The 26,191-nt window shown below is 59.9% G+C and overlaps 1 protein-coding gene across 1 annotated transcript; it reads left to right on the top strand.

The window, feature by feature from the left end:
• Positions 1-25,929, top strand: RTN4R (reticulon 4 receptor). Its single transcript, XM_057305848.1, has 2 exons — positions 1-215; positions 24,275-25,929. Exons 1-2 carry the CDS (start codon positions 194-196, stop codon positions 25,672-25,674), a joined length of 1,422 nt encoding a protein of 473 aa, XP_057161831.1. The 5' UTR covers positions 1-193; the 3' UTR covers positions 25,675-25,929.
• Positions 25,930-26,191: the final 262 nt, after the last annotated feature.

Here is a 26,191-nt window from a genome sequence, read left to right as displayed (position 1 = left end):
CGCCCTCGCCCTCCGCGCCAGCGGCCCCGCCAGCCCAGCCGACCGGGGGAGCGGAGCGCGCTCAGCCTCGTCCCGCGGCCGGGCCGGGGCCGGGCCAGAGCGGCAGCGCCTGGATGCGGACCCGGCCGCGGGGAGACGGGCGCCGGCCCCGAAGCGACTTTCGGTCCCCGTCGCGCCCCGCCCGACCCCTAAGATGAAGAGGGCGTCCGCCGGAGGTGAGTGCCGTTCCGCACCCGAGCCGGGCCGGCGGGGTGGGGACGGTGGGGGCGGCCCCTCCCGGAGCTGCAGGGCCAGGCCGGGGCTGCCGAGGCAGGCAGAAGGGTCACCGGGCGGCCGTGAGGGCCACCGCAGTGCCGCGCCGGGTTGGGGCCGCGGGCGCCCCGGTCCCCGGAGGGCGGAGCCCGAGACAGCAGGAAAAGTTGCCGCTTCCCGAGAAAGTTGGCCGCGGCGGCGGGGCCGGGGGCGGCAGGGCCGTGTGGCCCCAGACGCCGGGCCGGGGCCGGGGTGGGGTCTGCCGGCTGGAAGGGCGGGGTCCAGCCTCGGAGCGCCCCGGCCTCGAAGGGGTTAATGAGCAGGGTTGCAGAAACGTGGGTACCAAGCAGGGGTGGGGGTATCCGGTCGCTTCCACCCTTGGCCGGAGGACTCCGCTCAGGACCTCTGGTTTCTCTGGGGTCAGGCCGCAGCGGGATGAATGGGGGCGTTGTCGACAGTAGAGGGCGTGGGGGGCGGGGCTGGCCCAGAGCTGCCCCCCAGGGGGCTGGTGAGGAGAAGAGGCAGCCTTAGCAACCCCCCACCCGAGCCTAGGGGCCCCTGGGGGCTCAGCTAAGAGGCTCCAGAAGTGGTGGGGCTCGCAGCATCCCCTCCCTGGCAACCCTCATGGGACTCCCTCTGCTACCTGGTGCGAGGTTCTGAGGGAGGGGTGTGGGGAGTGACCTCCTGTGAGGGAAGTTGGGCATGCCCTGCCTGGAGGGTGCCCCTTGGTGCCCACCCAGACTGCCCTGCTGATGTCCACCGTGCCGCAGGCGGCACACACGTTTCCTTGCACGTGCACGTGTCTACAAGGGCTGCACACTTGTACACCGCGTGTGCACACGCATGCCAGGCTGCCCCAGTGTGCACGCGCACACATGCTGTGGATGCACATCCATGTCCTCGCCCCCGCCTGCACGCCTACCACCACACATGCATGCACATAGCTTGCCTGCTGTGGTCTCCACACTTGGCACATGCTGAGGCTTCTTAGTGGGACCCGCTCCCTTGCCTACATGCACATGTGTTGAGGGGGAGGCTCTGGGCAGCCAGAGCTCACAGATGGAGGGGCGAGAAACCGGGTGCAGGAGCATGGCCCCACCTCTGTCTGCCTACCCCCGTGTCCTGGGAGTCTCCCCTTCGCAGCCCCTTGGGGCTTTGTGTGTGTGTGTGTGTGTGTGTGTGTGTGTGTGTGTGTGTGAGAGAGAGAGAGAGAGAGAGAGAGAGAGGGACTCAGTATGCTTCTGCACGTGTGTGTGTCTCTGCACTTGTGACCGTGTGTGCCTGTGGTCACATCGGCATGTGTGTCTTTGCCTCCAGTGTCTCTTTGCCTGCCCCTGTATGCCCAGACAGGCTGTGAACAGGTCTTACCCAAATCTTGAGCAGAGGCACGGGTGTGTGCTGTGTGCTGAGGAGCTAATTCAGTGAGCCCAGGCTAAGGTGTGAGGCCAGAGGGCTCCCAGCCACTCTTCCCCTTCCCCCTGTGCAGCAGCAATGGTGGCCGATGGGGGCTGGGACTCACCTGGGCGGGGAAGACCCATTTCAAACCTCGAGATCAACACAGTGACAGACCAGATCCTTCCTCCATGCTCTGTAGTCACTGCCACTAAGCCCAATGGGGACCAGGTATGTGCCCGCCCTGAGGTTGACCCAGGGTGACCTCAGGAAGGCCCTGCCCTCGGGCCTCAGTCTCTCCATGGTAGGAGACTTATTGGTAAGGTGTTCTGTGGTATGTCAGCTGCCTCAGGTGTTGTGTGGGGCACGGAGGTAAGGGTGTTAGTGACCCACCCTCACTATAGTGAGGAGGACCTTGGGCCGGGGCTTGGAGAGACAGGGCCATACTGCCTGGTCCCCATCGATGTCCTTGTCTATAGAATGGAGACAAGTGGGTCATCCTTATAGAGTGTGCGGGGGTGAAACAGAGGGGTGGGCTGGAAGTTGGGCCCCATGGCAGGACAGGCTGAGGGGCTGGCCTGGCCACTCCTCTTTTCTAAGCCAGACAAGGTGAGGGAGAAGCAAGCTCCATGGGACAGACTGAGCCTGGCGGTTGTCAGCACCCTACCACCTGGCAGAGGGCTGCTCATAAACCCTGGCTGCTGGGGGTGGGATAGCAGAATATCCTGGATTTGGGTCCTGGCGCAGCCACCCATAGGTGGTATGACCTTGGGTATGACAGTTCATCTCTGTGTGCCTCAGCCTTCTCACCCATGACATGGGCCAGTAATCAGGCATCCCGCATGGATTGTTGGGGGCACTTCTAGGCCAAGGTCCCCACAGGGTTCTGATGCCAGTGCTTTTGCCTTCAAAACACCCAAAACATCACCCCTCCACACACACCACCCCAGGCAGTGGTTCCCACAAATGGAAGTCCTCCTGGAACCCTTGCACTGACAACTGGACCTCTTTTCTACCTATTTGCAGATTGGGGAAAAAAAGGCACATAAAGGTCACAGGGGAGTTGGAAAGGGGTGATGGACAGTTGGGGGGCAGGAAGTGAGAGCCCTGCAGAAGGTGGGAGGTGGCCTGCAGAACACTCAAGCCTCAGTTTCTCTGAGCGAGGATTAACAGCGAGCCGGGTGTCCTGCAGCGGGGACTGGCCCTCTCCCTGTGGTCGCGGATGAAAAGTAGGGGAGAGGGCCCAGTGTGTCTCAGGAAGCAAGAGGGCTTGTGGGGGTGTCTGTAGAAGACCCCCCACCACAGGATGTGCTGGGGCTCTGGAAGGCAGAAGAGGAAGTCTTGCTGTCTGAGGAGCCCGAGGGCTGGCCCAAGAGCCATGTGAGTTTGCTGTTACTCATTGCGAGTGACAGACCTTGAGGGGCTGGCCGTGTATGGCCCTGGTTCCCCCACGCTCTCTGGACTCCAACCTCTGCTGCTCCCAGGCCGGGGGACTTGTGCTCACCGTGGCCAGTGCTGCCTCTTGGCTCCAGCCCCTCCTTGCTCTCTGCCCCCGGCCTGAATTCACGGCTTCATGGCACGGATGCCTGTGGCAGCTGGTGCAGCACCAGGAGGGTCCCGGCTGGTGCAAGCAGAAGGAACCCATCCCCCGGGGCTGCATTTCCTGCTCTCCTGGGCCTCTGGCCAGAGAGTCTCCACAGAGCCTCAGTCAGCCGGAAAGAGGTTAGGAGAACAGGAGCACCAGGAAGGAGTTCCACGGTGAATAAGTGAATTGCATGGAATGAGTGAATGGGTATGTGAACGAATGCTTGAGTGTGTGAGGGGAGTGTGTATAAGTGTGACGCTCCTGCCCCTGGGCCCTGTTGTGGGGCTCCTGAGGGCTCTTGGCTGTGCCTGGTTAACGAGTTCATGCCACCCCACCCCCAGCCTGGTGGACCTGACCCCTGATCCCCCAGGCAGGGCTGCCTGTCCCTTGGTGGCCACCCAGGGACTGGGCCTCAAGGTCCGTAGGAGCCGGCCTGGCTGCCCAAACCCCTCTACCCCGTCCCTTCAGCTGTGCTGTGGCACTAGCCCCCAGGGCCCCCACCTACCCTCTCAAGTAACCCCTCAGGCACCTCGGCACTCCTCAGTGTCCCCCCACCCTGTGGCCCAGCTGCCCCATCCTGGACACTGCATTTGCTCCTTATCCGTTCGTTACTCATTCATTTGTTCCTAGCCTGTCAGACCCTCTTTGGAGTCAGGCAAATAAAGGGATGTGATCCTTGCCCTCCTGAGTTTATAGGACCAAATGCTTTAAAGGATAGGTGGTCACAGAGCTAAAAATGGAAGCGCAGCCAGAGGGTGGGCCCGTCGTCCACACCCGCTGCAGCTCCCTGAACCGTCACTGGGGCGTGTGGGCCCAGCCGGGTGCTGTGTGTGCTGCAGTTTCTTCTTTTGTCGCTGTATTTTAAACATTTTGCACGTCGGGAACTATTCTTGTGCATCATGGGTTTACTGGTGTATGTGGAATCCCTTCCTGAGGATTCGCCGTAATTTATTTATCTGAACTTGCCTTGGCTTCTCGTGCTGTCCGTGGTCCTGCAGCCGGCCCCCAGGGAGGTACACTCAGCACATGCCCCCAGCGTCCTCACTGCGGGCCCTGACAGTCCCCCCCGCCACCCCCGAGGGCCTGGCCACAGACTCCCTTCCCCAAAGCAAAGGTGGCAGACCCTGATCCCCACCCCCTCCCGACATTTTATGGGGTGGGCTCCCTGGGCCGCTCCTTCACCTGGGGTCCAGTTTCTCACTGGTAGTGGTGGATTCTGCTTCTGGGCTTTGATCAGGATTCTGACTCTGGGGATGGCCTTTATGCAGCTGGGCTTCCGGCTGCCTCTCTTCTGCCCCCTTCACACAGCATCTGCCCTCACCCTGCAGCATCCTGACAGTCCTGTCTCCACGTGGGCCCGCTGCCTTGCCCTGCTGAGAGAGGGTGGAGGATGGGCCATGCGGCACCATCCTACAGCCTTGAGCACCCCCTCCCCCAGAACAGGGCAGCCAGGCCCAGGAAGCGCCGCTGAAAGGCAGGGCTATGGGCAGACCTCCTGGAGGGGCCATGGAAGGGGCTGTGTGGGCGGAGGCCAGGGGCTTGGGTTGGCTCAGGTGGGCCGGGCAGGCTGTGAGCCCTGTCGGGGCCCAGGCACAGGGAGCTGGTCCGGCGGTGATGCAGGGAGACCAAATGGAGGGCCCGGGGTGCCAGGAGCTGACCCAGCTTTGTCCAGACAGCCCACCCAGCACCGTGGGGGCACTCCTCTGCTCTCTGGTCAGCACCTAGGCGTTCCTAACTGGCCACCACGGGTCACATGCCGCGTTATCAAAGTTCTACAGAATGTTGATAGGGACTGAACAAGGGTTTCGTGGTCAAGCAAATATGGGACTGGCTGGGTTAAGTGGCACTGACAGATCTCCTTTACCACAGGGTGTCTCGGGGCCTCAGGTTTACAAGCAGATCGGGCAGGGCCTCTGATGGTCACCCCTGTGCGACACACTTCAGGGACCGGTGTGCCCAGAAACTGTTTTGGGCAACAGTGACTGAGATTCCTCAGATGGCCTGGGAGGGAGACCTTCAGGCCCCCAGTCAGGGCTCCAGGGATGGGTGGGCCATCCTACACAAACCCTGCAGCCACAGCACCTGGTGGGTGGAGGGACCACACTTCTCCTGGCAGTGTGAGGCAATGTGCAAATTTAACCTTTGGGTTTATGACTCTATTTCTTTGCAGCAAATGTCACGGGAAATGTCAGGCTGGGGCTGAAGCTGGTGAAGGGCCCATCGAGGAAGGGGGTGGAGTGCTGAGGGGCTCGGGCCAAGGCAGGGCTCTGGGCCCCTCACCTCCTCCAGGGAGCCTTCTCAGATTGCTCCTCGCTTGCCTGGGCCCAGCGCCGTGTCCTCCATCTGTCCCAGCTATTGTGACCTTGTTGAGATGTTGCCTTTATTCACCTCCTGCCAGGGCCCAGATGGGGCGGGCTCAGAGACCTGCCAGAAGTCTCCCCATCCCGAAGTCTGGGCAGGCATTGGATTAGCCCGTGTATTGCCGGCTCACTGTGTGACCTTGGGCCGCACCCGCCCTTTCCTGGTCACCGGAGGCTTCATCCGTAATCCACGACTGTTGACCAGAGGTGGTGCTTCTGGTTCAGTGCCTTTGTGGGTGGGAAAACTCTCGAGTCTGAGGTATGTAGGGTGCTGGGCTCTGGGGGAGAAAGATGGGGGCTAGGCGGCTGGCTCCCAGTATCATGTCACAGCCCCAAGCACACAGTAGGTGCTCCATAAAGAGCAAGGGACAGTGAGTAGACTATGGAAGGCGAGGAGGTGCAGGGGCTCAAGACCAGCTGGGAATCCAGAGCCCCTAGACTTGCTTGCCTCCACACCCACCCCAGCAAGGTCAGCTCTGAGGCCCAGGTTGGCCCATTGCTGAGTTCTGCTGTGGCCCGCAGGTCCCAGCAATTGCTTAGCAAGCATTTTTTGCCTCCCTGCTATATGCCAGGCCTATGCAGTTGAACAGGGGTCTCAGGCCCCTAGGCTGCCCCACATGTATTTCCCCTGCATGTGTAGCTCTGCTCCAATGGAGTAACAGGCCCCGCAGATCCGGTCTGTCTGATGCTGATCACCCCTGTACCACCTGCCCCTCCACCCCCAATATCTACACCCAAGGCCCAGGGTCCTGGCTGCCTCCCACCCCCAAAGGCACATCCAAAAGGCACCTTTTATCCCTCAGTGAGGGCCTGCTATGGGCCGGTCCCCTCCCAGGTCCATAGCCACAGATGCCCACAGCTGCCTGCCTGCCATCTCGTCCTCCTTTCAGGCGCTGAGATGCTTTCCTAAAACATGTTGCCTGCCAGCCAGGCTCCTCCTGTTTAAACTCTCCCACGTCTACCCCTGGATGAGCCCCCATTGTTTTCAGGGCCTGGGCCAGGGAGTCTCATTTGGGAATCTTCTCTTCCATCCTCACTGGGGAAGGCCTCCAGCTCCCTGGTCTCAGCACCCAATATGCACACCTGTGCCTGCCTCCCCATCACCACGTCCCCGAGTCCAGCCCAAGCCTGGCACTGGGACATGGGGAATGAGTTCCCAAGAGATGCAGGAGCTGGCAGTCCTGGCCCTGGGGATGGCTGCTGGTTGTCAGGAGCAGGCCAGTTGCCCAAGGTGGCTGCAAGAAGGCGGGCCCCCTCCGGAACTCACATGAGCAAAGGCATGGGTCTAGAGAAAGACAGAGATGCCATCCTGTGGGGGCTGCCCTCCAGGCAAAGGCTGGGCAGGCAGTGTCTGGCATTGGGACCCTCTCGGCTTTAGCCCAGAGCCAGCTGAGCACCTGGGTATGTCACTCACCTTCTGAGTCTTTCTGTCACACAGGAGACTCTGAAGGGGGAGTCAACATTGAATGCTGCCCACAAGGCCCAGCCCCTTATGGGAGCTTGATTGTCCCATTCAGGTGGGACCCCCTTCCCTAGGCTGGAACTTCCTATGGATACAGAGGTTGGTGATGGGCTTTCCAAGACCCTCAGTGGGTCATGGGGCCCCCACCTTCCAGGGGCCCCCTTGGGTTCCCAAGTCCTTCGCAGCTGCCCTGCCCTGAGGGGGTCTGTGGTAGAACTCGGGCAGCAGGGTAGAGAAGCGTGTGTGGGCCACTGTGCTGCCTGGAGCAGAAGACTCTGTTGAGCCACGGGAGCACAGAAGAGGAGGCCCTGTCTGGGCCTGCCACTCTCCTATCAGTCCTCCTGCCATGAGGGTCTTTGCTACCTTTCCCAAGGGGCGTCTGTGACATATCAGTTCATGCCAAGGGGAGCCAAGTGAGGAGTGGGGCTGGGAGGCTGCAGTGGGCTGAGGACGGGATATGCAGAAGTCCAGGCAGGGCCAGTGGCAGGGGAGTCTGGAGGGGTGTCTGGGACCCACATAAGGTGAGGAGTCTCCAAGTCCCAGCAGGGGTCTGGGGCAGTTGGGCACTGGGCCTGGTCACCCCATACTGACTCAGAAGGAAATTCAAGGTCCCTCTGCCTTCCCAGTGTGGAGACTTCTGCGCCCACAATTCACTTTGCAGCAGCTTTGTGTTACAGTGGAAGGGGTGCCCCATGGTCTTTGGGCAGGGTGGGGTGCAGGCAGCAGGAGGTTGGGCCATCTGCCCCCTGGGTGTGGCTTCCAGCCCAAAAGCATCTCCCATCCCCAAAGACGTGGCTGGAATCAGAATTACAGAGAAAGGCTAGTCCTAGCCAGCCACCAGAATGGGCTGGGTATCACATCATAGCAGTCTTGGAAGGGCTGTGGGCCCCAAGGTCACACAGCAGGCTCACACCCAGCTCTCCCACCTGCTCCCACAGGCCTTCACCCGCATCCACAGCACACCCCAGCCAGGAACTGCGAGTGGGCCCTGGTGCTCTGCCCTGCCCCCACCCTCCCCAGAGCCCTGCCACATTCCTCCCACAGCTCTGTACTGTCCACTTCCCTCGGCCGCCCTGCTTGAGGCCTCCCTGCTCTCCCAGGACACATTCAGCCCCCTCCTTGTCCTTAGAGAGCATAGTGCTAGCTAGGTACACCACTGCCGAGCCCCCACCCAGGCTCCATGGGGCCTCCTAAGGGATGAAGCTGTGTGAGGCAGTGGCCTATGAGCCTGGGGGCAACTGGGCTCTTAGGTTTCTTTGGGGGCTGAGGCCAAGACCCCCAGGGCCATCTGAGGAAGATGTAGGACCGCCGCTATCTCTATGGCAGTGAACACTCCTCACCCCACGGCATGGGTGGACTTCCCCACACGACAGGGACTGATGGAGGAGCTGAGGGAGGCCCTGGGTGTGGTTCTGGAGTATGGCCTGGCAGCTGGTCCCCCAGCATCCCCTGGGCAGGACCCTCCCCACCCTCAATGGGATTAGCCAGGCCCCAAGATGTACCCTGGGGGTCGGGGCTGGGAGAGGGATCTGGGCAGGTCCCTGAGGATCAGTTGTCTCTCCCTCCATTCTCTTGGTGAAGTATTTTCTAGCCTTTAGTTTCAGGCCAGCCCTGTGTTAGGCAGCAGGGACCCCTAGACTCTTGTGACACATTCTGCCCCCAGGGCCCCTAGGGCGCAGGGAGATACCCCAAAGCCTATGAGGTTCCCAGGAGACAGAAGTGCTAGTGGGGGTGTGGTGAGGACTCTGAAGCCTGGGCCCCCGCCCTGAGGTCACCCTGGCCCTGGGTCTTAAAGAGGCACTAGAGCTATTCGTCTATGTGGGTGGCTCCTGGTGGGAGCAGAAGCCGGGAAATTCTGGGACAGCAAACTCCAGGCCGGGTGGCCCGGGCTGCTGAGCTGGGCCTAGGCCGTTTTGCAGGGGGAGGAGGAGAGGGGAGTTAGGTGAGGAGCTTATGGGGGTCAAGAGGGGAGCCGAGGGGGGGAATTGCGGGATCTCAGGCTGGAAGGACAGGGTGGAGTGGGCAGTGGCATGCCCTCCTCCCGGCTCAGCCCCAGCGGGAGGCCAGCCCCCCTGCTCTGTGTGTTCCCGGCCATATGACACGTGGCCCCTGCACACCGGCCGTGTCCAGGCTGTCTTTCATCTCCCTGCCTCAGCCCCAATTTATGTCAGGCAGAGGCTGACACGGGGACAGGTGTGACAAGTGTCTGGCTTCCTGTTCAAAAATTGGCAAAAGAAAAACTCTCCCCATAAAGATATTCCATCTACATACCTCCTGGATGTCACCGAGAGGACCCGTCACCGCTAAGACAGATGGTGGCCCTAATGGACTCCATTCTTTACCTGCTGCCGGAGCCACGGCCCAGTCCCCAGGGTGGCCTGAGGCGGGTGGTGGCAGTGTGTGTGTGTGTGTGTGTGTGTGTGTGTGTGTGCACGTCAGTGCCCCTACAGAGCCCTCCCCAATGCCGTGGCTGACTCTCTCCCCACTCCAGATCATAGGAAGCTTGATATAGGCATGACCCTCCTCGTCAGAGACAAGGGGACCGGCGGAGGGTGGGGGGGCGGGGGGGGCGTGCACTATGTTTCTAGGGCAGGTGGTGGGAATTAGGAGTGAGGGGCTCCAGATCTTCACCCTCAGGCCCTGCCAGGTGGCCAACACCAGCACTGGTAAGTTCACCATCCCCACATTGCCCCAAGGCCCAGTCACTCCCACAAGAACCCTCAGGCCTCGCTGATGCTTTCCCCCTGCCAAGTACCCCTTGGTAGGGGCCCACGAGCTGTGACCCTGGCCAGACTCCAGGGCTCTGCTCGTTCACCTGCTCCCTTCAGTGGCCCCATCGGAGCTGAGTCCAGCGTTGGGGGCAGGAGTGAGGATGGACGCCACAGGCAAGGTTGTGGTGTGGGAGGGGAACAGGTTGGGAAGGGTCTAGCCTCCAAGGGCTGGCATGGTGGGACTCTGAGAAGAGCCCTTCTGAGGGGAAGTGTTGGGAATAGGGCAGGCATTCTAGAAAGGGGAGCAGCCTGAGCAAAGGCTCATGGGAGCCATAGGGTCCAATGCACGTGCCAGGGTCGGAGCTGGAGGGAGGCTCGGTCAGGCATGAGCATGCTCTTTCTAGCTGTGACTTGACCTCCCTTCTGTCAGGTGGGGACAGTGGGTCCCTGCTGGGGGTGACATGAGGCACCCCTGAGATGATTCCACGGTGAGCCAGGCATTTCCAGTGTACGCACTGTGCACCAGCCCTGCGTGGGCTCTGTGGTCTCCCCATACCCTGTGAAGTAGGTTTGGTTATCCCCATTTTCCAGGTGATGGAACAGGTCCCAAGAGGTTGGAAGATCTGCCTGAGGCCCCAGAGAGGCTGAGTCAACACCAAAGCCCTGGCCTTCTCGAACCATCCTTCAGGGCTGGCTGTGGTGGGCAGGGACCCCATGGCATGGGCGGGTCTTAGAAGGGGGGTCCCCTGCAAGAGTACTGCCTCACTCACCCTTCTCAGGGCAGGGCTGCCTCATCCAGTGTTGGCACATGAGACCAAACAAACCAAGCTGAAACCATTTCTGATTTTACCGGTTGGTGTGTGTGTTGTAAAAAAATCTGGAAAGATATATCAAAGATGTAAGAAAGAAGTTGTATTAGTCAGCTCAGGCTGTCATAACAAAATACCGCAGACTGGGTGGCTTCAACAACAGAAATTTATTTTTTCACCATTCTGGAGGCGGGTAGTCTGATCAGGGTGCCGGCACGGTCCGGTTCTGGTAAGAGCTCTCTTCCTGGCTTGCAGATGCCACCTTCTCGCACGTCCCCGCGTGAAAACAAGCCCTGCAGTATCTCTTCTTAGAAGGGCCCTAATTCCATCAGGGGGGCCCCACCCGCAGGATCTCATCTAGGTCCCCATCTCTCAAGGTCCCTCTTCCAAATACCATCACATTGGGGGTTAGGGCTTCAACATAGGAATCTGGGGGAGACAGAAACATTTCTATAACGCAAGAGAAATTGCCTTTGGCTTCGGGGCGCTGTTGCCCCGCCCCCGTGAGGATGTGCGTACCCTGTGGGCTCTCCTTGACCTGCAGGTCCTCGGGGAATGCTGTCCCCACAGCCTCGCAAAGTCTGCAACTTGCATGTCTGTAGTGATGGACATTTCTTACACTCATGTGTGACACACATTTAGGGTGTGTGCTGGTCACCAGCTGTGGTCCTGTCCCCGTGGAGCCCACAGCCCATGGGGGGCAACCGAAGGAAGCTAGCAACGCGGAGACCTGCTAAGTTGACCAGCGAGGTGTATGGTGAAATGGGCGCCCTGGCAGTGGATGGAGGTGGCGGGTGTCAGGGTCCAAAGTGGGTGGAGTGGGTACACCAAATGCTCCTACCCCTGGGGATTTCACAGATGACCAACGGAGACCTGAGAGGCAAGGTCACTGGTGGCTCCTGAGTTGAGCTGGGCAAAATGGCTCAGCTAGGAGGTGCCCCAGCCTCTCGGGCCTGTAACTGCCGTGCCGGGGGGGGGCAGGGAGGCAGCTGGGGAGGAGCAGGAGTGGGGATAGGTGGGCACAGCCTGGTTTCCTGCAGCCTGGCCTGGGAGGGAGGCAGCGACTGCCTGACCAGTGGGTTGCAGAGTTTTAAGTAGGCACTTCCTGCAAGGGGTGCTGCTCTGGTGTGTGGGCCAAAGGCACCCTGTTCCCTGGTCATCTGCTTCCTCCTCTTCATGGGGCTCCCCGGGCCCTGTGGGGCCACCAAGGCTGCAGGGTCAATGTGAGGGGGACCTTGGGGAGTGCAGTCTTTCCCACTTTTGTTCAGCAGTTACTGAGTGCCTGCTGTGTGCGGCTCTGCCCACAGATCTGCAGATAAGCACGCTGAGCCCCTGGGAGTTGGCAGCCAGCTAGGGGCACCGCGGGGGCGGGGGGGGGGGTGGCAAGTCTGTCTGACCTGGGTCTAGGCTTACACTAGAGACCCTCATGTGTTGAGCTGGGAGAGGAGGGAATGAGGATGGGGGCAGGGCTTGAGCTTTCAGGGGCTCCTCCCCCGGCCTGACCCCTCTTTGGCCCAGGGTACATATGTGCCCTGGGTCTAGGGGGTAGGCTGGGCCTCTTTGGGAGCTCCCGGCAGGTGTTGGAGGTAGGGAGAGGCTGGAGCACCTGCACTGACCCCTCCCGGGTCCTAGGGACAGGTGCTGAGGAATAAGGCCGCCCTCCCTAGCCCCCACCCCCCCCCAAGGCAGCCAACCCCCTTCCACATGCCAGCTTCTGGCACATCAGCCTCAGGAAGTAGCCGAAATACACTGACCTGCTTTTCCAGGAGGCAGCGGCGCCTGGTCCTCCCACCCTCACTGGTGAGAAGCCGCCAACAATCTCCATCCCAAATTGATTTCAAATAAGGAAGAGTTATCACACACAATCATATAGGAATAATTTATCACTCGTTAATAAAAGAACAATTACTTATTCACGTCGCCCCTGCCTGTGCGCCGCGGGTTCGGTGGCAGAAACGCAACTGGGGCTCTCACTGAAGCCGAGGAAAGCCTGCTTGTGCTCAGTCAAGGTCAGAGCAGGCCCTCCCCAGGGGCCACAGACCCCCACACTGGAGGCTCCACGTGCACACAGCCCCCTGCCAGGTTTACCTGCTGGGCCCCCTGTTCTTGGGGGTCTTCAGTCTGAAGTGGGGGTCTCAGGTCTGTGAACTGGGCAGAGATGAGAAGGAGCTGCGGTGGGGCTTTGTCCAGGTGTGGAAGGTCTGAGCACACAGCTGAATTTTCAGGCCAGAAGCTGTCCCGTCAAGTGTCTGAATTGTAGAGGCCTCTGGAGCCGAGAGCCTGGAGTGTCCCCAGAGAGGCGGAGCAACCTCAGTGACCCTTGGCTGAGCATGGTGCCAAAGAGCTTCGTTCAGGGCCACGGAGATGCTGCTCGAGCAACCGCAGGCCTGCTTTCTCCTCCTGCACCTCAGAGATGCCCGCGTCTAAACCACATTCACCTCCACCTTCAGGCAGATACACTTTATTTTCTCTTTTTTATTTATCTCTATTTCTGAGATTTCAGTGCCAAGTATACAGTCATTTTGAAAAGATAAAATGGTCAACCATATCTTGCTCAAAGTTAAAACCTACTCCCAATCTAGGGCTAGTCTGAGAATTGGTTTGCTCTGCCCCAGACCCCATTCCTCCTTGAAAGCAGCCACTGTTGCTCTGTTCCCTGTTTTTCCAAGTGGTTTTCTTCATATTTCCGTGGCTCCTACCCCAGCCCCCTAGCATACTTCCCGGTGTGGTTATCTCACTACCATCAGTTAAATTCATAACCAGTGTTTCCCAACCCAGGTCACATAAATGCCTTTCACCACCCCACCACAGGTTGGAGGAGCAAGGGTTATTTTGGTGACCTTTCTGCTCTCGTATGGCCTTTGGTTTCCCTGGAGTTTATAGTTGACTTTGTCTTTTCTCCCTTGTCCCATCTACCACCCTCATGTGCTTTCTCTCCACCTCGGGTGTTCTACTGGGTGTCTCATTTAACTCCAGGGAGGTCTGACCCCAGACCTTTGTCTTGCTGTCCCCACATGGATCAGGCATGCTGTAGTCCCCTCATAGCTGCCCAGGACTTCCATCATCACCCAATGTTTCCTAGGCCCCACATTTTCCTCATTCTGGGTTTATATCCTAGTTCTAGCTGACGCACAGCCCCAACTAACTCTCTAAGGAATTTACAGTGAAGAATCATTCTGTGAGTCCTCGTATGTTAGCAAACCTATTCAAGCTAGATTGGCCTGATCCAGAATCCCATGTTGAAAATAATGTCCCTCAGAATTTTGAAGCCATTGCAATTTTGTTATCTTCTTGGCATCCAGTATGCTGTAGAGAGGTCTGATGCCACAATGCTTTCCCCTTGGGAGCTTCAGGCCTCTTTTGAACCCCCAGGGGACTGAAATCACATTGTGAATGTGGGCACTTGCCCAGTGGAGGGCTGGGTCTTCAGCTCTGGAAATTTTCTGGTATTATTTCTTTGATAACTTTTTTCTCCTCTATTTTCTCTGTTTTCTCAGATATTTGACCTATATTTGTCTTCTGAATCTCATCAAGTTTTTTTCTTTCTTTCTCTTTGTTTTTCTTTCTGGAAGACTTCCTTGACCTTGTTTTCCAACACTTCTATTGATTTTTTTTTTTGTAATTTTAGTAATTCTATTTTTAACTTCCAGGTACTCTTCTTGTTTTCTGATGGCTCCTTGTTCATAGCACCCTGTTCTTGTTTGAAATCTCCTTCTATCCCTGAGAGGACACTGATTAGATTTTTTCCCCTAATTTTTATCTATTCCCTGCACTGTCTCTGCTTCCTTTAGAGTTGTTTTCTCTCTTGTCTGCATTAGAGTCTTTTCCAGATGCCTGGTTTTTCTGGTCATGTGTTCTAGGGAAGCAGTGTTGAGAGTGGGGCTTATCAACTGGCAGGTTTTGGGTGATCAGGCAGGAGCCACCCTGAGCGCCCCCAGAAGCCCATGGTGGAGACACTTCCTCTGGGTGTTTCTCCGGGGGAGTAGCCCCATCTTCCTGGTCCTCGCCCTTCTTAACACATACTTCATCGTCATCATCTTGGCTCTTGAGGAAGGGGGATGAGCATTTGTCTCTAACACAGGTGGTGGGTGGGCAGGGAAGGGACCCACTGAGTGTGCCAGTGTTCAGTATGGCACTGGGATGCCACCTCTGAGCTATAGGCCTAACCCCCCTGGGTTCCTCACCTGAGATGGGGCTGACCGAAGGTCCTCTCGGGAGGCAGAACACCAGCCATGGAGCTGGAGGCATCTCAGGGCCCTGGAAAGGCTGGTGCTAGCCCACTGTCATCCTCATGTCATGGGTGTTGAGACAGACCCAGAGCTGGCCAGCAGCTTCCCCAGCCACTCCACGAAGGGCTAAAGAGCCCACATCTGAGCCTGGGACGACCAGACCCCAGGGCCCACTAGCCCAGGGAACAACAAGTTTGGGCTGAGGATAAGGGGCAGTAGGAAGTCAAGGGGCCCAGAGCATGGTGGGGGGGTGCTCAACAGCTGGCCTGCTGTGGCGGGAACAGTTGCCCCTCTGCTGTATGGGTCTCTAGGGCTCAGGGCCTGCTCTGGTCACCTGGGGCAATGGCAGGGGTTCTTAGATCCTGTCCCCTGGCCTCAGCTGGTATGCACGGTCACCTCACCTCACTAGACCTCATGCCCTTTTCTGAAGAGTGGGTTTGATGGTCATCCCCTTGCTGTGCTGTGGGATGTCATGAGACCTCAGAAGTCTGTGCCTTGAGCAGTCCCAGGGAGGCCAAAGGCCCTATCTCTCCCCTCTCCCTCCCTGTCCCCTGGCACAGGCCATGTGTGGGCTGACTGGCCTTGATGGGAGACATGCTTGGCCAAGCAGCCCCATGCAACCTCAAGGTACTGATGCCGGAGTGGGCATCCTTGGGTCACAACCCTGCTCAGAGGTTTCTGATGTCCACCCCACACTGGCCTGCTGCTCACCCACTTCTGGAGCTCCCCACCCTTGTGCGAGGCTAGCTACACTCCAGACTGGCCCAGGTTGGTCCCAGGCTGGTTCTGAGCTGCCTGTGATCTGAGGGCCTTACACATGACTGGTGTGATGATGATGGTGGTGGTATTGGTGACAAGGATCATGGGCCTCTACAGCACTCTTTCCATTCAAGATTCTGGCCAGAGGTCCACGGGATGGTCCAGGGAAGCCTACTTGCAAGGAGGCCCCTACACTCAGTGTCTCTCTCCTTTTCTGACAGAGTCATCCCACCTTTACTTTTTCTTTGTTCTCAAATGGGAAGATTCTGTCAGCTGAGGCCTGGACCTTGTCATCCTGGGAAGGGCATCAAACCTGACCTGCCATGTCCCCTCCTCCCAGCCCAAGTGGACAGGCTGGTAGTAGTGGGCCAGAGGGTTGCCCCCAGTGTGACCTGGCCACAGAGCCCCAAGAGGAGGGCACAGGGTTCTGGTGCTGTTGGATTGGCATGGAGGGAGTTGTGGCCCAGAGACCCCAAGACCACCCCCCTCCTTAGATTGTCTTCCTGAAGCACAGGCTGGTGCCATGTGGATGAGGGCCTCCGCCCACCACCCCAGTGCCTGAAGACAGCCTCCTTACAGCCAGCTTTGTTCGTCAGTGTTTTAAGTGTCCTCTTTAATGCATGTTTGGCCACCAGCCCCTCAACAACCTCTTTAGCAAAATCATTGTGTTTCTTTTGACCTACCCTCGATTTGGGGGTCACCTTCCCTCCAGCCCCATGAGAGGCCATCAGGCTCTGTCCATCCCAGCAGTGTGGTCTCAGCAGGACAGTGGCCTTCTCTGACCCTTGGTTTCCTTTTCTTTAGGTGGGGGTTTAAGTGACCTCTGCAGGGCCACGGTGAGGGTGAGGGTGAGGTTGAGGGTGGCAATACCCACGCGCAGCAGGTGCTCTGTGTGCTCTAATCACAAGCCAGGTCGGCAAACTGTTTCTCTAAAGGGCCAGATCCTGAACGGTTTCAGCTCTGTGGGCCACACCGTGTGGGGGTACTACTCCACTCAGCCGTGGTAGTGCTAAAGCAGCACGATAAACGCCCAGGTGTGGCCATATGCTGATAACCTGTTATTTACAAAAACAGGTGGCGGCTGGTGGGCTGGTTTGCCAGATGCTGATAGAATAGGAGGCATGAGGACCCATTGGCTCAGACAAGGGTTTCACTCTGGTCACCTGGACATGGTGCCCTGGCCAGTGGTGACCCAAATGGGAGGATCTCATCACTGTCTCTGGAAACTCTCGTCCCCTGGAAAGGGCCAGACCCCATGGCCCTTCCCACTTGTCTCTGTCCAGGGGTTCTCACCACCCTCCACTGGGTTTCTCCATGGTCTCAGCAGGTGCTACTCTCCCACCACCCCAGCTTAGTTACAAAGCCCCTGAGCACCCTTCATTCTTAACACCCCTTCCCAAGGCCTGACTGCCCTGGTCAGTCCTGGGACAGTTCAGGTAGGCTGCAATCCAGCTGCTCCCTCAGGATCTGAGGCAGACAGCCGAAAGGGCGGGACTGGCTGATCCCAGAGGGCGAGGGAATGTGGGCCTCCCGAGACCTGCACTTGTCTTTGCATAGAAGAATAAATCCCACTCGTACAGAGGCCACTGGCCTGCCTTGTTGGTGATGGCTGGTGCCGAGGTTGGTGACAAGTGCCAAGGGCTCCAGAGCATGTGAGGACATGCCCTCCTGTCTTGTCCCACCGCAGAAGAGAGCAGACCCTCTGCAGCCCTGCTTCCTGGCAAGAGCTCCCCGTGTCTGTCTGACCTCATCACAGCAAGCCTCTGCTATTTGGCCGACTCACCCACAGTGCCCCGACCCACCCAGGCTCTGGCAGCCAAAGGCCCAGAAGTGTACTCCTATTGTGTGTTCCTGTAGCGTGAGCCCCGAGCGTGTGTTCCTGCAGCGTGCGCCCCGAGTGAGTGTTCCTGCAGCGTGCGCCCCGAGCGCGTGTTTCTGTAGCATGCGCCCTGAGCGTGTGTTCCTGTAGCGTGTGCCCCAGGTGTGCATTCTTTTTTTTTTAAAAAGATTTTATTTATTTATTCGACAGAGATAGAGACAGCCAGCGAGAGAGGGAACACAAGCAGGGGGAGTGGGAGAGGAAGATGCAGGCTCACAGCAGAGGAGCCTGATGTGGGGCTCGATCCCATAACACCGGGATCACGCCCTGAGCCGAAGGCAGACGCTTAACCGCTGTGCCACCCAGGCACCCCCCCAGGTGTGCATTCTTATAAGTGCACCGAAGAGTGCACTCCTGCACTGTGTCTGCCCTGTTGGAGGCTGATGCTCTGGGCCTCAGAGAGGTGGTCAGCATCTGGCAGGATCAGATGCAGGGTTCTGGGAGGAGGTGGGATGTTTTGGGGTGGGGGCTGGTACCCAGTCCTGGATAGGAGCTGACAGTGAGAAGGGGTCAGGGAAGGCAGGGGTCATGGTGGCAGGTATGTGGCAGTGCAGGTCCCAGGTCCCGACACTGGGGGTGCCCCATTCCTGAGCTGCCCCCCTGGGGTGGGGCAGGGTCATTTTGGCCACCAGCTGATTCCTCATTAACATCCTCTGGGGACTTGAGCCCACACTGGCCGCCAGATTGAATTAGTTAAGGGACCAACTGATGAGCGGTTGTGGAGACAGATTCCCCAGGTAACTAGGCAGTGGGTGTTTGTTGGTGGTTTTGATGAGGGGCAGGTAGGGGATGCCCACCTCCTGTGAGGGAGGGGATGCTGGCTGAATCCCTGGAGTGAGGGGGGTGTCCTGAACCCTGGGTGGGTTTTCAGGTGAACAGAGCCTCCAGATGCTGACATCATCAGCCCCCACTGTGGGGCTCCCTGTGGTGGGGGCCAACGGAGATGCATCAGGTAGAAACACCGGCTGGACAGGGTGAGGTTCCAGAGCCATCTGGTCCAGCAGCCCAGCCTTGGCCAAGGATGGATTCCCAAGGCATGATTACAGGGCCAAGGATCCCGCCCATCAGACGGTCTGCCTGGACACCCACCCTGGCAATGGGCTCGGGTGTTCCTCCCCTGGTGTCCCCCTGATGTCTGGGGCCAGGTCAGGATTCCATGGTCCCTTAAATCCCCCACATGGCACATGCCATGTAGCAGGGTGACCACCTATGGTCAGCCTGCTCCTTGATTGTAAGTGTTCCAAGCCAGGGACTGGTCTCATGCTGACAGGTGCGGCCCCTATCATGGGGTACCCCCTTAGGAACACACTCTTGGGGCGCCTGGGTGGCACAGCGGTTAAGCGTCTGCCTTCTGCTCAGGGCGTGATCCCGGCGTTATGGGATCGAGCCCCACATCAGGCTCCTCCGTTACGAGCCTGCTTCTTCCTCTCTCACTCCCCCTGCTTGTGTTCCTTCTCTCGCTGGCTGTCTCTATCTCTGTCAAATAAATGAAATAAAAAAATCTTAAAAAAAAAAAAAAAAAAGGAACACACCCTTAGTGTAAGCTGTGCATCGAAGACCTCCAGCCCTCAAGAGGCCCAGGCCCCCCTCCCCCAGCAGCCTTGGTTTCTTGGCTTTGAAAGGGACCCAGGGCCCTCCCAGGTGCTGCGTTAGCTGGAAATTTTAAGGGGGAACATAGCTTGGGTTTCGGGGTTGGGTAAGGTGGGGACGGGGGAGCTTTAACTCTCTAGTGCCAAGCAAGGCCTTTAGTGATTAGACACCATGGGGCTGGGAATCCTACGAGTCCTGGTACTGTGAACAGGTGACTTCCCCTACCCAACCTCATTTTCCTCCCCTCTAAAACAGGAAAATAAAACAGGCCCCCAGGAGGATTCAGTAGACCTCTGTTGGCCCCGAGTCCTCCCGTGCACTGAGTGCATCCAGGAGGCTGCCGCTACTCACTCTGCCTATGCTGGGCCTCAGTTTCCCTCACTGCTTGCAGCTTGGCCTGCTGCAACTGATCAGCCCTGGGTCCAGTGCCCTCCTTCCCTGGCGGGTGACCTTGCCTGTTATCGACCTGGCCTGCCCCTGCAGCTACTGCCCCAAGAAGATCAATAACGAGCGGGGCCTTGAGGGGCATGACCGGCAGCAGGGGCTGGCAGCCACACCCCCAGGGGATGCAGGCCCTCTCGGGGGTGGTCTGGCCCCTGGGAGCTGCTGCCAGCCTCCTCTCCCTGGCGCCAAGGAAGGGGCCTAGGAAAAGTCAAGGGCAGGCACACTGCCTCCTGCGCGTGTCCATGGGTTGCAGGACAGACAGAGGGTGGGAGGTGAATGTGAGGAAGTAGAGAAGACTGAGGAGGGGACAGATGGACGGTGGGGGTGAGCCAATCACTGGTGGAGGGCTGGCAGGGACGGGGAGCAGGCACAGGACAGGAAAGAGTGAGTACAGCACTGCTGGGGTGCCCTGACCCTCTGATGTGTGGATGCCACCGGCCCCCCACCCCTGCCTGGAGCTATTTCTGGCCTTGGTGTGCTGAGCTGTGGCCTCTTGTTCTGCGGTGTAACTGCGGTCTGTGACGTGACCCTTCTGGGGACGTTCTCGGTGATCAAGAGGGTCCTGAGCTGACCAATGTCCTGGTTGTGCTACAGCTGCCCAGGCCCCAACCCCAGCCTACTCACTCCAGTCTCCTGGGGGTGAGGGGGGCGCAGGCAGCAACTCAGAGCCTCCCTGGAGATGTCCCCTCCCAGCCACAGATGGCACAGGAGGGAGCTAGGTACCCCCGGTGCCTGCCTATGCCCTCGCAGCCTGGGCTCCATTCCTGGCTTGGCTGGACAGGCTTGGCTGGACATGGCCCCTTCTGGGCAGCACTGTGGCCCCTTCTCTTTCCCACCCTTCCTCCTGGACCATCTCCAAGTGGGAGCAGTCCAGGGCTTAACTGCTCTCTACCTCAGTTTCCTAATCTATAAAATGGACATGTGATATTATAAAGAAAATGCATCCTCATGCAGCTCTGACTCATGCCTTCTATGCCAACTGGTAGACTCTCGTACTGCCCCCTTGAATAGGGTGTTTCTGCTACCCCATTGCAGCAGGGAAGCCCAAGGGCACTGAGCCAGTGCTCCGGGCAGCCAAGCCTGCCAGCCCTGCGCTGTATCTATGACCTCATGGGGTCGGGGTGGCGGGCGGTGGTGGAAGCATCCCGTAGGACCTCAGGGAAGCTGCACACCTGCATACCTCAGCCCAGCCCAGGCTAGGGGACCCCCGAGAGGAGTAGAGGCCAGGAAACACACCAAAGACCTCCCCTGCGCCTGCAGCCTCTGGCACTGCCTGCCCCCGAGCTGCTGCCCTCAGCAGCCGCCTGCCCGACCGCCCACTGGCTCCTGGGGCTGCTGGCGAGTCCCCAGAAGCCTCCCACCCCTCCTCCTCCCCTTCCTCCTCCCTCCCCTTCCTCCCCCCCCCCCCCCACTCTGCAGTGACCAGGAAGGAGAACCTGGGCCCTTTGCCGCCCAGAGGATGGGGCAGGGTAAGCAATGCAGCTGCCCTTTGGGACCACACGCAGGCCCGATGGGATTTGGGCTCCAGGGCCTCGTGAGCTGTCAGTCCTGCTTCGTCGGGCAGCCCTAGCGGGAGAGGCCCTGAGCGGCATCCCGTCACTGCCTCCCTGCACAGCCTCCCAGGCAGGAGTGGCCAGTCCTTCCCCAACGGTGGCCTTTGTGCCATTACCACTCCTGAGACAGACCTGAGCTAAGGGGGTAGCCCCTCCCATGACCCTGTGCGTCTCTCCACGGTTAGTGCTCTGGAGAAGGCCCTTGACAGGGCCATTCTGAGCTGAGGCCTAAGAAGAGGCAAGAGTCAGCCCCAGGGAGGGCAGGCGAGGGACAGGTTTGGGCCTGTGTGCAGCTCAGGTGGCCGGGCGGCCTGGTGTGGGAGTGTGCCTTGTGGTGTCTGCATGTGAGCCAGCGCTGTGGCAGGGCTGTTTTCTTGCCATGTGTTTGGAGGCGAGCTGGTATCGAATGCTCGCTGAGAACAGGAACCCAGTGAGGCTAGGCACAAGTGGGAGGTGCAGCTGAGGGGATGGGCTAGGAGGACAGGTTGGGGGACAGGATGGGGGGGACCAGATGGGAGGGGCACTTTTTAGGGTGCAGAGGGGCCAGATGAGTAACTGGGTCCAGCTCCTGGGGTGGGGTCAGGGATCACCATCCCGAAACCTGGCAGGGCCTCCTGTGTCCCTAGGGCCCCTGCTGTGAATATGAACACAGGCCGCAAAGTTGGGTTTGATTATCTCATAAAAAGATGCCCCCTCTGCTTGCTCAGCAGAGGGGTTGCCATGGAGACCAGCAGGCAGGCCCCAAGGGGGGCCAGGCTGGAGCCAATTACCGTGGCTGCAGCAAGGAGAGAGCCCACCACTGGCCGCTGCACTGACAGCAGGCCGGTGTGGAGGGACCGACCCTCAGAAGTCGGTTTCTGAAAAGCAGTTGGCTCAGCGGGAATGGAGCCGTGTCTGCGCCTGATGCCGGGTTCCCAGCAGGGCTGAGCCACACAGCTGCTCTGCCACTTACCCCCATGGCGTAGCTCAGCCCTGGAGCCTCGCTTGGGCCATTCTTAGAGTGGGTGTACCCCAAGCATGTGGCTTACGGCCTCCTGGGGGCCCAGGCTGGGGAGGGCTGGAGGCTGGAGGAGCAGCTAGTTCTCGTGAAGTCAGATGAACCTGACACCAGCCGAGCTCACAGACCACGGCTTCGGGCCTGGCAGCCACTGGACAGCTCCGACTTGGCAGGTGTGGTCACGATGGGTGGCTGCTGACATAGCCTGGTTGGTGGCGTGGCCCAGTTTGTGTCAGGGAGCGGTTGATGACATTGGCACAGCTGTGACGTTGCCTGGTTGGTGACGTGGCCCATCTGTGGTGGTGAGGTCCAGAGCCCAGCCTGGTGAGTACCCGGGGCCCCCATCCCACCCTGTTCCACGTCTTTCTCTTCCGTGAGTCCTCAGGGGCAGGAAGTACTGTTTTACTTCCGGTGACAGGTGAGACGCTGGTGAGCGCTGGCGTAATCAGGCCCGACTTTCCGAGAAGCCCCGTAAGGAGAGAGCCTGGAGAAGATGTCAGCAGTTTAAATAGAACAGCAGGCTGAGGGGCCCCCTCACAGCCTCCTATGCATGGCCAGCCGGGGGGGAGGGGGCAGTGTCCTGGGTTCGGGGAATTCTGGACCAGGCCTCCCTCTGTGGACCCCCACCCCGGGGCTAACAAATGGCCCAGCCCCAGACACTGACAGAATGCAAGGGACAGATGAGCCCCAGGATGTGTGTTCCTATCCTGGGGACCAGAGTCCAGGAGGGCACACTCCTCATGACCACTGGACATGCTGGCCTTGCTAGGGCTCTGGGCTTGGGGCATGCATCTACACTGGCCCAGATAGAGAGGAGCCAGTGTGGCGAGGGCCCCAGCACGAGTGGGGGGGCCCCAAGGTCACAGTTCTGGGTGGGGGAAGCTGGCCCATGGGCCTCTCCTTCCTCCCACCTGGCTCCAGCCCCAGCACTTAGCCGGCCCCCTGTCTGCAGAATCCTGCTCTTAGCTAACTGCCAAGAAAGGTGTTAGCTGTCAATGCAGGTGTTAGCTGTCAAGGAAGGTGTTAGCTGATAGCTCAAGTGTTAGCTGATAAGCCATAACCCTCCCAGGGGGATTCACATTTTAATAGACTCACTCCTGAAGGAGGAAAGAACCTTTGGCATTCAAAGAGGGGGCTCTAATGGTGGGATGATAGGCAGTGAGTTTCGTATTGGGGTGTGTGGCCCTGATGGTGAGACTGGCGTGGATACAGTGTCCCTGGAGTACAGGTCTTCGGTGAGGCCCTGTGTGTGTCTGGCCTCGAGATGGTGGGGGTGGGGGGTGGGTACGAGGAACTGTGCAGGCATCGATTGGCTGGGAAGGAGTAAGCTCCTCACCCAGGGAGGAGATCAAGCAGAGAATGAGGCCGAAGGGAGGAGCCTGCAGGAGGAGTTCCATGCCAAGTCAGGATGTGTGGTGGAGGGAGCAGCCTGTCTGGAGAGGGCACACAGGGCGGGCAGGGCTACACCTGCCTGCCCTCAGGCACCCAGGCTCCTGATCCTATAAGAGCGGAGTTGTTCTGCAGCCTCCGGTGCCTGTCAGTTTTGTGTGCCGTGGGGCCTCAGGGGCTCCGGGAGCCCGGGCAGGGGACCCGCACAGGGCACAGGGTCTGAGCCTCAGCCCCTCCCAGGCTGCAGCCAGGGGAGCTCTCAGGAGGAGCTGCCGCAGAAACCGCCGGAAACCCAGCAGTCGGCTGCCTGGCAGGCCCGGGAGTGAGCCTCGGCTCTGTGTGAGCTCAGCCGGCCTGATCCTCAGTGCTTACCAAGGGCCTCTCTCCCGGCCGGGCCTACGGGCTGGTGGGGCAGGAGGCAGGCCAGGGTGGTGCTGAGACTGACGGGGATGGTGGGCAGGTCCGGGGCGCTCGCTGGGGTACTGAGCAGGTGTCTGCAGGCATGAGTGTCCATCTCAGCAGGGCTTCAAATGGGCCTTGGTAGTGACCCAGCTAACCTCGAGAGGCTGGAGCGAGCACGTCAGCTCGTGCGTTTGAGCGCGGGGCGGGGCGGCACAGGGCGTCTGCAGGTGAGGCTGCTCTGTTGGCGCATGGGAACTCCCGCGGCAGGTTTTAGCTAAGTAGTTTCCGTGTGGCAGGTGGAGCAGGGATCACAGCAGCTGAGTTTTCGGGGGTGACAGCATGTCCGCGGCCAGCTCAGGGCCCTCCTGAGGACTGATCCCAGGGGCCAGCCCGGCTCCAGCATGATCCCCAGCCTCACAGGGCCCTCTGCTTGTTAACCACCTTTTCTCCTCTGCCCACAGGGAGCCAGCTGCTGGCCTGGGTGCTGTGGCTGCAGGCGTGGCGGGTGGCAGCACCATGCCCAGGTGCCTGTGTCTGCTACAACGAGCCCAAGGTGACGACGAGCTGTCCGCAGCAGGGCCTCCAGGCCGTGCCCACTGACATCCCGGCCGCCAGCCAGCGCGTCTTCCTGCACGGCAACCGCATTGTGCACGTGCCCGCTGCCGGCTTCCGGGCCTGCCGCAACCTCACCATCCTGTGGCTACATTCGAATGCGTTGGCCCGCATCGATGCTGCTGCCTTCACCGGCCTGGCCCTTCTCGAGCAGCTGGACCTCAGCGACAATGCACAGCTGCGTGCTGTGGACCCCGCCACGTTCCACGGCCTGAGCCGCCTGCACACGCTGCACCTGGACCGCTGCGGCCTGCAGGAGCTGGGCCCTGGCCTGTTCCGTGGCCTGGCCGCCCTGCAGTACCTCTACCTGCAGGACAACGGGCTGCAGGCACTGCCTGATGACGCCTTCCGTGACCTGGGCAACCTCACGCACCTCTTCCTGCACGGCAACCGCATCCCCAGCGTGCCCGAGCGCGCCTTTCGAGGCCTGCACAGCCTCGATCGCCTCCTTCTGCATCAGAACCGCGTGGCCCGCGTGCACCCGCATGCCTTCCGTGACCTCGGCCGCCTCATGACGCTCTACCTGTTTGCCAACAACCTCTCGGCTCTGCCTGCAGAGGCCCTGGCGCCCCTGCGTGCCCTGCAGTACCTGCGGCTCAATGACAACCCCTGGGTGTGTGACTGCCGGGCTCGCCCGCTCTGGGCCTGGCTGCAGCAGTTCCGCGGCTCCTCGTCTGAGCTGCCCTGCAGCCTGCCGCCGCACCTGGCCGGCCGCGACCTCAAGCGCTTGGCCGCCACTGACCTGGAGGGCTGCGCCGTGGCTGCCAGGCCCTCCCGTCCCATCCGGACCGGTTGGCCTACTGACGACGAGCCTCTGGGGCTGCCCAAGTGCTGCCAGCCGGACGGCGCAGACAAGTCCTCAGTGTTGGAGCCTGGGAGCCCAGCCTCGGCCGGCAATGCGCTCAAGGGACGTGTGCCATCTGGCGACAGCCCACCAGGCAACGGCTCTGGCCCTCGGCACATCAACGACTCCCCCTTCGGGACCCTGCCCGGCTCTGCTGAGCCACCGCTGAGCGGGATGCGGCCGGAGGGCTCCGAGCCGCCAGGGCCCCCCACCACAGGCCCTCGCCGGAAGCCAGGCTGTTCCCGCAAGAACCGCACCCGCAGCCAGTGCCGTCTGGGCCAGGCGAGCGGTGGGGGCGGCGGGGCCGGTGATGTGGAGGGCTCAGGCGCCCTGCCCAGCCTCACCTGCAGCCTGGCCCCCCTGGGCCTTGCGCTGGTGCTGTGGACGGTGCTTGGGCCCTGCTGACCAGCCACCGAGCGTGACGCCTTTCTCAGCAGTCAGGTGTGTGTGTACATACGGGGTCCCCTCCGTGCCGCCAGCCAGCATCAGGCGGCAGGCCCTCCCTGATGGACACGTCCCCCCGCCCACCCCATCTCCACCCCATCATGTTTACAGGGTGCGGCAGCAGCGTTTGTTCCAGAACGCCACCTCCCACCCGGATCGCGGTATATAGAGATATGCATTTTATTTTACTTGTGTAAAAATATCGGACGACGTGGAATAAAGAGATCTTTTCTTAAGCTGTGGCCTCTCAGGCTGGGGTGCTGTGGGCAATGAGAGGCATGTGGGCCCTGGAGGTGCAGCCCCGCCCCAGTCACAGGCACATGGAAGCCCTGAATGGGAAGGGAGCTGCCTGCTGCTGCAGCCTGCCGTTTCAGCCCAGTGGCACCCGTGATGGTCACCAGGGATGTGTCATGCCCCTGCCCCCCCACCCCAGCCACATGAAGACTAACGTGCGTTAGTCCGTCGGGCACCTTAGCCA

Source organism: Ursus arctos, unplaced genomic scaffold, assembly GCF_023065955.2.
Source record: "Ursus arctos isolate Adak ecotype North America unplaced genomic scaffold, UrsArc2.0 scaffold_34, whole genome shotgun sequence".
Classification (NCBI taxonomy): Eukaryota; Metazoa; Chordata; class Mammalia; order Carnivora; family Ursidae; genus Ursus; species Ursus arctos.
The sequence above is the reverse complement of the archived record's forward strand: the minus strand, read 5'-3'. Positions and strand labels throughout refer to the sequence as shown.